At 37.1% G+C, this 13,234-nt stretch overlaps 1 protein-coding gene across 40 annotated transcripts in view; it reads right to left on the reverse strand.

Moving 5' to 3' along the window:
- Positions 1–13,234, reverse strand: part of LOC128227235 (tubulin polyglutamylase ttll6-like) — a 40,404-nt gene that overhangs the window by 2,310 nt on the left and 24,860 nt on the right. For 8 of the 40 annotated variants that reach the window (XM_052937545.1, XM_052937547.1, XM_052937542.1 and 5 more), the window contains 6 exons: positions 9,233–9,574; positions 7,370–7,855; positions 6,571–6,814; positions 5,497–5,550; positions 3,149–3,208; positions 158–208 (listed from right to left, as the gene is read on the reverse strand). In XM_052937545.1, the coding sequence (XP_052793505.1) occupies positions 158–208; positions 3,149–3,208; positions 5,497–5,550; positions 6,571–6,814; positions 7,370–7,855; positions 9,233–9,574 (1,237 nt within the window). Of the gene's footprint in view, positions 1–157; positions 209–3,148; positions 3,209–5,079; positions 5,093–5,496; positions 5,551–5,837; positions 5,954–6,387; positions 6,406–6,570; positions 6,815–7,369; positions 7,856–9,232; positions 9,575–10,513; positions 10,568–11,277; positions 11,401–13,234 lie in introns of all 40 variants that reach the window. The other 32 variants (XM_052937573.1, XM_052937574.1, XM_052937576.1 and 29 more) reach the window with 19 other exon arrangements.

Below are 13,234 nucleotides of genomic sequence, written 5' to 3' on the forward strand. Positions count from 1 at the left end.
ATGTAGGTTATATAGTAATAAATGTGACACAAATAATCAAAATCTTATCATCTGATTCAATCAACATTTTTCATACATGTACATGTATTAAACTTTATAAATGCTTTCAAATTAACAGATTCTAAAGTAGAGGTTTATGTTTAGTTGTAAGACATACCTGATACCACAGACAGCCCGGGACCTTGCTGGGAATGATACCGTTGAAGGTCTGAAATATAAACTCGCACAATGTACACTCAACATGGTGGAATAACATGGCAGTTACATACAGAAACTGTTCCACAAATAATTTACACTAGAAAAACTCATGTACTCTCAGTTTATCTAGTTTAACTATCACAGTAAATGACAGAAAATGAAACAAGAACTGAGTAAACGACAATTTCACAATACTGTATTACATGTGTCATTGGTATGCAATGGTTATATTGATGTGAACTATCTTAAAAAGGTATAAAAAATCTAAATTGTAGCACAGTTGCTAACAAAATCTTTTATAAGATAAATGACACCGCAAAATGAACATGCAAAAAGACAATAGAAAACATACTGTAAACAAGTTAAAGCTAAAGCATATTAAAATCTATATACATTGAATATACATATAAAATAAGTCTAAAAGACATCCATCTATATCCATGATCGAACTATCTACCGGAACCTTGTACCAGACTATTATGTAGTTTATCTAGCTTCATCATAACAATATAGTTCTATCATATCTTAGAATACAACCTACATTTTCAGCCAATGTTTGGAGCCTACTGATAAATGTTATAGTTTGACTGTTACCAAAGCTTGGAGCCTACCGATGCATAATGCTATAGTTTGACTGTTACAGCCTGGAGCCTACCGATGCATAATGCTATAGTTTGACTGTTACCAAAGCTTGGAGCCTACCGATGCATAAAGTTATAGTTTGACTGTTACCAAAGCTTGGAGCCTACCGATGCATAATGCTATAGTTTGACTGTTACCAAAGCTTGGAGCCTACCGATGCATAATGTTATAGTTTGACTGTTACCAAAGCTTGGAACATACCGATGCATAATGTTATAGTTTGACTGTTACCAAAGCTTGGAGCCTACCGATGCATAATGTTATAGTTTGACTGTTACCAAAGCTTGGAGCCTACCGATGCATAATGTTATAGTTTGACTGTTACCAAAGCTTGGAGCCTACCGATGCATAATGCTATAGTTTGACTGTTACCAAAGCTTGGAGCCTACCGATGCATAATGTTATGGTTTGACTGTTACCAAAGCTTGGAGCCTACCGATGCATAATGTTATGGTTTGACTGTTACCAAAACTTTGAACCTACCGATGCATAATGTTATGGTTTGACTGTTACCAAAGCTTGGAGCCTACCGATGCATAATGTTATGGTTTGGCTGTTACCAAAGCATGGAGCCTACCGATGCATAATGTTATAGTTCGACTGTTACCAAAGCTTGGAGCCTACCGATGTTATAGTTTGACTGTTACCAAAGCTTGGAGCCTACCGATGCATAATGTTATAGTTTGACTGTTACCAAAGCTTGGAGCCTACCGATGCATAATGTTATAGTTTGACTGTTACCAAAGCTTGGAGCCTACCGATGCATAATATTATAGTTTGACTGTTACCAAAGCTTGGAGCCTACTGATGCATAATGTTATAGTTTGACTGTTACCAAAGCTTGGAACATACCGATGCATAAAGTTATAGTTTGACTGTTACCAAAGCTTGGAGCCTACCGATGCATAATGTTATAGTTTGACTGTTACCAAAGCTTGGAACATACTGATGCATAATGTTATAGTTTGACTGTTACCAAAGCTTGGAACATACTGGTGTATGAAATCTCTAAAGACCATGTCAGGGTTACAACCAATAATAGTTAATTATGTTTACCAGTTTGTGTAAACCACGTGCGTGATAAATTGCATCATAAATGCTAAGTCGGAAGGCAACATTGTGCTTAAAATGAAGACTTAAATCAAAGATATGTTTTCTTTCACTACACCATTTTAAATGAACCAAAGGTCAGTCTATGCCGCTTCAAGAGCCACGCCTTCGTTTTATTACCGGAGTTTGATAAGGTGATTAGTTTCATCAAACACTTTGACAAACCTGTTTACAAAGAAATGTTTTGACAGTGCTCAATCAGATGGCCGTTTTATGAATAGGTTTGTCTTTGTGCTTAAAGAAACTACACTCTCAATCAAACGCTGGTTAAAGACCGAAGGCTGGGCTCTGGGCGGCGTAGACTGCGCTATGATTCATTTAAAACAGTGAATAAATAAGAAAGTTATCTTTGTTTAAAGACTTCAATCAGCGCAAACTATTGCCTTCCGACGTAGCATTTATGACGCAATTTATCATGTGGTATACACACACACATTGTTTACTGTAGGTTACATTTACAGCTTTTGGATAAAATAACAGAAAGGTAACGCCATGCTGAATGTTTAAGATTACAAAAAGCACTTACTAATATTTTGTTTGATATTAGACTTTGGATTATAAACATACTGTCTAGATTTTTTAGATACTGGCTATTGGATTAATCTAATTGAAAAGATCGCTCAAGACAAGATGGCAACCTTAAAGAAAAATAAAAAATAATATCTAACAGTAATCAATGCACATCAAAGATAAAACAAATCTGTAGACAAATTTTAAATAATTCATCACATCTAACTTTTGGATATCCGGCTAACTATATAACCTGTTGTTGTTTTTTTATCTAATTTTATGATTTTTCACACAGCACTCCATCAAAAGTCCTTGGCCTAACAGTAAATAATTACTCTGTGGATATACTAGTGTTCCTGCTTAGTGAGTCTTGAAGTTTAAAGATATTATAAGTGGGGCAAAACTCCAAACCCTCCAAATATACTCCAAGTTTAAACAGTATGGGAGCAAATCAACATGAAGAATTTCAGACTGGTGGTTTTTGTAACGTTAAGCAAGAACACTGTTCTTGGCAGAGAAACTGGCTCAATTTCAGCTAATACATAAAAGATGGTATGAAATAGCAAAACAGTTCTCTTTTCAAGTTTATCCAAGGGCCTTTGAAGAGCACTGTACTCTGGAAGTAAGGTATGGGATTGCCAGCCTGACATTGAGTCGAGTCATGTGTTGAATATGGGAGATACAGTACCCGACCCTCCGATGAGGTGATACTGCCACAGCAGGTTTGACTGGTAGGTTGTGCGAAAACCTGACATGTAGCAAAACACAACCATACTGTACAGTCCAGTGTGAGTTACAGAGATACATGTGAACTACATATCAATATTATATACAAGGTACAAACAAAAATGACTTATTCATAGAGAAACAAAAACAAAACATATGGCAAATAACATTCATCGATGAAAACACACAGTTTAAACAAAAGCCATGCTGAGGGAACCCCACACTTGTCTGTTTTCCCAAGTCAAACATGAGGCATACCTCGACAATTACTAGAGCAAGAGTTATGGTATGCATAATTATGTGTATTGTCTCTAGCAACATGTGAACTACCATCATCGGTACCAAGTTTCATTTGAGTTAAATGGGCAAGTTTTTATTTTATTTTTGCACAGTGATGGAGACAACACCAAGGCTATGACAATACCTCAACCTGTTTCCTTGGAAACAAACATTTAATGACGTTAATTGTTTACAATATCTACTTAAGTAATCAACTCCAATAAATGTTTTACGAGTGTTGTACAGAAATGCACTTAAGTGATAGATATGGTTAACTACAGATATCTCTGCGTACTGTGAATGCAGTCAAGATACGTCCTACATGCTCCTTTAAATAAATAAAATTCAACCAAGGTATTTAAAAATCATACCCTGGTGCTAGTTTATTGTGATGCAAACAGCAGTGGACATTTTCTTGTACTGTATTTTAAAGATATGCAATATGTGCTACATTATTATAAGACTAAGCGACAGATCAGTTTTACAATGTCACAAGTGTGGTTCAAAATTGTCCTTATTCATCTCTTACAACAAACAAAAGTTTTCTTATCTTTTCAGATACAGGCCAGCATCTTTATTCATGGGACTATGTTAAGCATTTGGTGCATCAAAAACACATTTCATTTATTATTGTATAGACATTCTACAAAACTTAACATGATCTTGACCAAAGCAATTAAGTAAACATGTTCAAATGAAAGATTTTAATGCTTTTATCTATTGTTGCCCACTGATGTGTTTTTTACAAAGAAAACATGTACATGGACTTGTTCTCACTTGTTTCTACTCCAATCAACCATCCTGGCAACATATCAAAAAAGAAAAAGTACACTTACCATTGAAAGAAAATGAAAATACTTCAAATTAAAGGTATAAATGCTATTTTCACTACTTAGATCATGTACTGATAAAATTTCTAAAGAAGGTAAAATTGAAAACTCTGAACTAAAATTGAAAGAAAAATTCACACAAAATTCAATCACAAAAACCGAAAACCCACATTTAATTATTTCTGTTAAACTCAATCAAGCTTGAAAAGCATAGCTGCCACATGCAAACAAAACTTCCATGATGCCTGCAGATTTATAGATATTAAAAGAAAACATTTTTGTGCCTTCAACCTGTCAACTCAACTCATCTAGTGCACATGTTTATGAAAAACACACATTTATGAATGATTTTTAGATGTGCAGAGTGAACAGGCCAGGTGGGTAACCGGATGAAGGCACACTACATGTCCAGCAGCACTCAACACTCTGGTTAGAGGGAGACATGTTAACTGACTACAGACAGGACCGTTTAACATGCACCACCTTGGCCACCCTCGGTAAATAGCAGAGTTCATTTTCAACGTTAAATTACAGTGACGCTAACTTATTACATTTCAAAAGAATTCTTTCTGAAGATCAAGCTAGGCAAGACAAAAGAAATAAGAGTTATACTACCAATGGAAGTATGAAAGCCAAAGCAATACTTTGTGACAGTCTTTTATGTTTTTATGTGAGATATATAATTTGAAAAAATAAGGTATAATTTCGACCAAGGCAGCATGCAATTATGGTGGGTGGGGTATTACAAGAGTATATCAATAATCAAATCATTCATCTCACTTACAGTCTGTAGTTGGCTGAAAACACAGACCAACAAATGTACTCTTTCTCATTGTCATTCTTTATCTCTTTGAATCAAAATCAATTTCCATACAAAAAGAGACTTAAAATTTTTAAAAATTGAAAATTAGAATGACCATCAGAAATCATGGTCATAGATGCTGATTTGTATTTATTATATAGACAGGTGCTTTAATAGCTGTCCGTAATGAGATGGGGAGAGGTGCCAGAAAAAGTACCATCAGACTTAAGTATGTATTTATAATTTAAAACATTGTCATGAATATAAACGCATCTTCAAGTTATATATCATATGGTTTGCTTGCAGACAGTGTTTATGGGATCACTGCTAGTGTGAGGCAGTGTCCGTGGAGGCCGGGGAGGGGAGACACAGCAGAGAACGCTACAAATGACAACATACCGGCTGCCTCACTCATATAGCTCGGCTTTAGCTCTTGGTGCATTAGGGGGGCCTCTACAATTTAAAGAACCAACAAATGTTTAAGAAAGGTCTGACAAGACATTTTAATGATAATAAATAACAAATTCAAGTCACAAAGGCATAAAGACTGCTGCTTATTATTGTAAGGAGATAAATCTACAAAATTGTTCAATGACTTTAAAATTTAATCATAATTTTTTATTGAATTCATCATCATATAAATTTGAAAAAACAAACAACTGAAGGAGCAGTCTTGATGCTCAAAGCAAAACCCGCGCCCACGTCTATGCGAAGAGCTACAATGATCAAACCATGCATACATGTGTTTACGCAGCATGCAGTCACTATTTTTTGTATTGCTCAAGGATTTGGTAAAGCCATTTTTCTGATAGGGTGAGAGAGCCTCGCAATGTGAGGGTGACCGTGTTAAGAGTTCCTGAAATCACCAGTCTTTAAGCATTACAGTTGCTTTCATTGATGCAGAAACTTTAAAACAATAGAAAGACATGTCTGTATTTCTGTGCATGCGTTTCAACTCCCTTGCCTATCTAGTTCCTACTCAATGACTGGCAAAGCATCCTTAGAAACTTATTCTTATACACAATCTTAGCGGACCCTGCATAGAAAAAACAACAAAAAAGGGCAAGTAAGGGTTTGTGCTACATACTTGAATCTGAAACAATAATTAAATAATGAAGTCTAGAATTGTTCATATTTAACAATAACTTTAATCTGTAGTGTTTGTGAGTGCCAGAGAACAGTTAGGTGAACACACACCTCTATCTCTAATTCAACAGTCACCTCAACATTAATTCTGTGCCACCTGTCCTACCATGATTGCACACATAAAAACAGAGAACAGAACATTACCTTTTGGGACGTTTAATTCTAGATATATAAAGAATGCTCTCTCTCTACATGAACTATTTGTGTAAAATTACATTTAATTTAATTATCAAACATTGATCTAATCATGTGCTTCAAAATAAAGACTCTCAATATTTGAGAAACTTTCAATATTTACATTGACCAGAATATATCATTCAAACCTACCAGTGTCCTTGCGTTGGCCAGAAGCACTGAGCACACGCTTGGAAGTTGAGGTCGGTGTGATGGAGTCTGACCGCGCCTCTATTGGCATATTGGTGGTGTAACCATTGCGGGCCAGGATCCGGTTGCGCTCTGCCTCGGTCTCGAGGAGAGAGGACAGGTTACGATACTCAGAGTCAGGGATCACCGCCCCGGAAGTACCTACACGCCCTACCCCTCCCAGGGGCTTTCGCATAAACTTGTTTCTCTGTGAAAATAAGCTAACATTAAAAAATGTGCTTCATGTTACTCATAGTTGCATCTTTTAGTGTGCATGCATCATACTTTAGAAAACACACACAAACTTTTTTAACATGGGGTTTAATGAAATCATTTTAGTCTAAAATTAATTATTCAAAAGTTAAAAAATAAAATCTTTACAAAATGCTGAAGTGTGATAATATTGTCCAATCTTACACTTGTCCTACTACTTATGGCTCTAGCAACCAAGGCAATAAGCTACACATCACTAAACAAAACGTAAGTGTGCCCATATATTTGTGACCACTCAACTCAAGCAAAATTATATACTAGCGTTTAAAGAGGCTATACACTTTAAAGTAAAATATTTGGTGCAATAAAGCAAAGTCAATGACTTGTATGTATTTCACCCGTAAATGATGGACTACGAATTTTCTGATAGCATGTAAATTGACTAATGCAAAAGGGGAATAATCAAATATTTTTTTAAAGATTTTACCCTGGTGGATATTTGATCCCACATTATGATAATAAATGTTGCATTTTGTGTAGTGAGTCTCACCTGAAAGGCAGGGACTGTTCTTTCGTTTACCCCCGCAAGGTGGCTGCCATTGGTCTTGTGTTGCCATGAGCGCCCCCCGTGACCGGGCTGTTGTGGGGAGAGAGAACTTGATGTAGATGAAGAGATGGGCATTGGGCGACTGAGGCCCGGGGTGTTGGGCAGGATTGGCTTAGCTAGCGGGTTTGGAGGCGGGTAGAGGCTGATGTTAGTGGTGGATTGAGAGTTGGAGTGTGTGTGTAGGGAGGAAGGAGGGGGCAGAAACACTGTGCCAAATCGCTCTGTCTGAGACAATGGCACCTGCTGCGTGCTGATGTTGCTTGCCATCGTGAAGTGCAAAGTGTGCTGGGGCACAGGTGCCGCCAGCTGGGCTCCAGACTCGGAGCCTGACATGCCCGAGGTGACACTACGGTCGGCCTGCAGCGAGGCCACAGCCCCGCCACTTAGCTGACTGTCCACACGCTGACTTGCAGAGTCGTGCTCACTGGTCTGAAAGTACAGGAGATGTGCAAGAGGGGGTGAGTGCACGGTGAGGAGGAACACGTGTTATCATGCAGATGACTCAGAATTCCCAAGAAAAGCCTATTGATCACACTCATTAAGATTATATGCCTCTGAAAACTTTGGAAAGTTTTTACAAATCCTAGTGCATGCTTGAATGCAATTTGAACAATGAGTTCAGTTTATAACAAATTTGTTCCAAATGGATGATGAAACTGTCCAGTGGGAATTCTGATAGTGCGTTTGGATACAGACTTCTTTGTATTCTATAATGAAGCAGGTATATTATTTGGTTTCTACATTGTACCGATAATTCTAGAAGGATGACATTAGTGTTTTTTTTATAGATTTACTACCAAAGTTATTTTGTTTATATACTCCAGAAGCAACGCAATGATACATAGAAGTTAAGGTTAGTTTGTTTTACACTGTTAAAATTGTTAGTCAATAGAAAAAAATAATCAATCAGGTGTTTTTTTAATATTCTAAGCTAAGCATACCTAAAAAACTCATACAGGCATAAAATAGGCAATCTAAATACATTTCTGTTTATCGCAATTAAAGTAAGCAACTGGGGTTTTAGGGGATTTAGTAAAAGCACAGCGGTTATAAAGAATTACATATTGTAGTAGAATATCTAAAATATAAACAAGTAAAACCCAGGTTTATGAATATGCATTTCATATTGTTGTCACATGAAATAAATTGGTTAGCTTTATTAATATTTAAATACTGTGCAGTAATGCAAAACCAGGCCCACAAGTTGGTAAGCTTGGATGATGTTAATGATGACTGGACCCGTATCGAGCGCAACCCGCCTCCAGGTTACCTAGCAACAACCACACAATCCCACCCAAGGCTCTTAGTTCTACTTTCAGGAGCTTCACACTCACAATTCTCCAGAAAAACAAAGCCTTGTGTTACAATGAAACCATTACTTATTCATGCTTCAGAAGATAATCTTTATTTTAAGACAATTTTTTTTAAAGCTTTAAAGAACTTTTACAGAACTCTAGCTTTAGTCATTAGCTTTATTTAAGATAGAAATTCTGATAAGTAAAGATAGAAGTAATTGAGATAATCCGTGTATAGTGTTATTCTTTTAAAGACATTGGCATGCAGATAAACACATTACAACACAACTTCAAAGATGGCTGCTGTTAACTACAAATAGCACATGCAATCCAACGCCAGGCAAAAGAAAATTTAATGTTTTTCATGCAACAAAGCATGAAACTCTGCTTTTAATGCAAAACAGTCCAATCACAAACACAAACATTAGGGCTCTCTGTGTAAGCAATTTGAAATCAGTTAGGTTAAGGCCACTCCATACCAGTTTGCTTACATGGGTCCATGAACACATACCTCAACGTTAAACACCTCCTCAGTATCAGAACCTTCTAGAATGTATGGCTCTGAGGTGAGCACAACCTTTTTCTCATTACTGCTGTATGACAACCTCACATGGGGAAACTGACGATTTAAGTCTTCTTTCGTGTTCAAACCATTACTAGCCAATATGCGCTTTGACCTAAAGCCAGTCATATCACTTCTACTATTGTTTTCATTGGACAAAGCATGATTATGTCCAAAATATCGGTCAAGAAGTTTTTTGTAATATTGTTTGTCTTTAATCCTAATTGGTGCCTGGCGCCCGGACAGGCATGAGTCCATCTGCCGGTTTGTGAACAGCCATCTTTGGTTTTCCTATCAGAGTATGAAGAAAAACTGTGAGAGTATGTCAGCAAGAGGGCAACAAATACACAGAGTCAGTGCTAATTCCTGATGCCAGTCACATAACCCAATATTTCAAATATGAAGGTCAGCAGGATGGACGAAAGTGATAGTAATACATTGTATGATCACACACAGTCAAGTTATTATTGAAAGCACTGTAAAAATGCAAAGGCAGCACTACGTGTACGTTGTGGATGGTAAGTGTTGTGATCATACAAGCATGTTTCATGTATGGCTGATGGATGGTCAACCATACCGTAGGTCAATTCATGCTTATAAACAAAATAAATAGCTCCTTAAGGCCACAACAGAACAACACCTCCACAAAGAATTTCCCATTTTTTGTATCATTACTTGATTATGTAACACTTTTAAGAAATCATAAGCCATTTGTTTAAATAATATTCTAAAACGATAATGTTAAATGGACCAATTGATGTACCTTGTAATATGTTGTGGCCTTACCTCCAGTGTAATAATGGTAAAGCAGCAAACTAATAAAAGGCAATCTACTGAGTAATCTTTTTCTACATGTATATGTTTATCTAAATCATCAAATAAACCAAATATTTCAATCTTATATAGATTTGAACACATCAAAACACTGAGATCTGCTGACAATTAAAACTGACCAATTTATGAGACTAAAATATTGTCTGTTTTGAGCAATATTGATTTATCGAAAAGTTACTTTATTGATTCACAAACAATTGATAATACAAAAATTGACCCTGAAATAAAGCATTAAAAAATAAGTATGAAAATCTCATTTGAAACTTTTTTGCATTATGCTGAGCTGATGTCACATTAGCAGCAGTGAGATAGTGGATGTGAAGTTTGGGGAAGCTCAAGATGAGAAAGACTAGATTCTAGGCAGTGTAAGATCCGGGTTAGTTACATAGAACATACCTGGGGACTGGCCAGGTTACGTAAGGCCAATCTCCGAATATCGGATTTATTGGTCTGTGAGCAGTTTCAGAAATAAAAGTATATGTCTCATTTGATATATTTATCACGTCACAGCTACAAAATGTTTATTAGATGTAACAAATATGTCGGTAAGTAGTATTAACAATGAAATAAAAATAAGCATCTAAATCAAATTTTCTGAGCACAATGTGCATAAATTTTTCTTTTATTAAAAATTCAATATAAAATTAGTTATGACACATTTGAAGAACAATTGTGTCAAACAATTAAGTGGAAGGGTTCTAATATTAGATATGTGCATCGTTTGATAATTAATAACACAACATAAAATAAATAAAAAATCTCTAAAAAACCTGCTAAAATGTGAAATAAATGACAAAAGAATGTCAGTAAAAATCTGTTGGTAATAATTTTCAAAGTTTCAACTATAAGTGACAATGGCCTAGCTTACAACTGGGTCAGGGTCATGAACACTGTGACAATATACTTGCCAGCAAAGGCACACCTGAAGTTTATGGCTGCTTCAGCATAGCAAGTTATTAAAGGGTATTGCATTGAAATGAACTTCAGTAAAAAAGCATTTGATTACATGAATACTGCTGATAAAAAATAATAATATATATTTTTACATCTAAACATCTGAGCCTTGGGCCAAGAGCTGCCAAATGAACACAAACACTGAAGCTGAAGCAACCACATGGTCAAGTGCCTATGTGACAACATCTATTCACAGACCAACTCACAACTTCATGGTGTTTCAATGGACAATTTGGTGAGCACAGTTTTGTGCAGGTTGAACGGGAGTCATCTGAACTGTTTGATAAACCAGACATCCTCCTCAAAACCTTTGAATGATGTTGTGTTGGCTAAAATATAACACTTAATGGTTCAACTTAGTGCTTGAACTGTTTATAAGTATATGTTTCATTTTCTTTAAAAAAAAAATGCAAGACCATAAACCAAACAATGGTGATAATATACAATTGCCCTCAAATGTCCCTCCACAAAGTTAAAACTATCCCCTAAATGACAACTTTATATTCGCTAAATAACTATTTAAAGTAAAACATGATTTTGAGGCTGAATCAAAATGTATAACTAGAGATTGCTTTTTTGAAAAAGCGCATGTCTCCCCCATTGTGTGGTCGTAGGTGAGAAATAATCAATGATGGATCCCAAAATCAATAGGGGCCATCAACTAGTCATGACTAACTGGCATACCAAGTATGAAGTTCCTGGGTGTAAACGTTCTTGAGTTATTGAGCAGAAACCGGTTCTTCACCTCAAGGTCAGTGACCTTGACCTTTGACCAACTGATTGCAAAATCAACTAGACATCATGACCAACCTCACTTCAAAGTTTGGTGAACCTAGATCAAAGCATTCTCCTGATATTGCACGGAAATATTTTTTTACATTAGAGGTCACAGCGACGTTGACCTTTGACCTTGTGACCCCCCAAAATATAGGAGTTTTCTAAACCTCATGATCAACCTCCCTACCAAGTTTGGTGAACCTAGGTCAAACCATTCTCAAGATATTGAGCGGAAATGTTTTTTACATTGGGGGTCGCCGCGACCTTGACCTTTGACCTAGTGACCCCAAAAACAATAGGGATCTTCTACACCTCATGACCAACCTCCCTACCAAGTTTGGTGAACCTAGGTCAAACCGTTCTCAAGATTTTGAGCAGAAATGTTTTTTATATTGGGGGTCGCCGCGACCTTGACCTTTGACCTAGTGACCCCAAAAACAATAGGGATCCTCTACACCTCACGACCAACCTCCCTACCAAGTTTGGTGAACCTAGGTCAAACCATTCTCAAGATATTGAGCGGAAATGTTTTTTACATTGGGGGTCGCCGCGACCTTGACCTTTGACCTAGTGACCCCAAAAACAATAGGGATCCTCTACACCTCACGACCAACCTCCCTACCAAGTTTGGTGAACCTAGGTCAAACCATTCTCAAGATATTGAGCGGAAATGTTTTTTACATTGGGGGTCGCTGCGACCTTGACCTTTGACCTAGTGACCCCAAAAACATTAGGGATCCTCTACACCTCACGACCAACCTCCCTACCAAGTTTGGTGAACCTAGGTCAAACCATTCTCAAGATATTGAGCGGAAATGTTTTTTACATTGGGGGTCGCCGCGACCTTGACCTTTGACCTAGTGACCCCAAAAACAATAGGGATCTTCTACACCTCATGACCAACCTCCCTACCAAGTTTGGTGAACCTAGGTCAAACCATTGTCAAGATATTGAGCGGAAATGTTTTTTACATTGGGGGTCGCCGCGACCTTGACCTTTGACCTAGTGACCCCAAAAACAATAGGGATCTTCTACACCTCATGACCAACCTCCCTATTAAGTTTGGTGATCCTAGGTCATGCGGTTTTCCAGTTATCGATCGGAAACGAAGTGTGACGTACGGACGGACTGACGGACTGACGGACTGACGGACTACCGGACTGACGGACAGGGCAAAAACAATATGTCTCCCCCAGAGAGGGGGAGACATAATAATACATCTAAATGTCTGTCCAAGGACTTTAGGCAGGCAATTGCATAATGACAGGATCCAACTTCACTTGCTATCTTTTTTATGTTATAAACAACTCAATTCATTCACAAATCATGCAGTCAAATATCAGGCAAATCAGAAGTTGCATCCTGCACAGCAGAAAGAGCTTTGTG

This window comes from Mya arenaria, chromosome 3 (assembly GCF_026914265.1).
Source record: "Mya arenaria isolate MELC-2E11 chromosome 3, ASM2691426v1".
Classification (NCBI taxonomy): Eukaryota; Metazoa; Mollusca; class Bivalvia; order Myida; family Myidae; genus Mya; species Mya arenaria.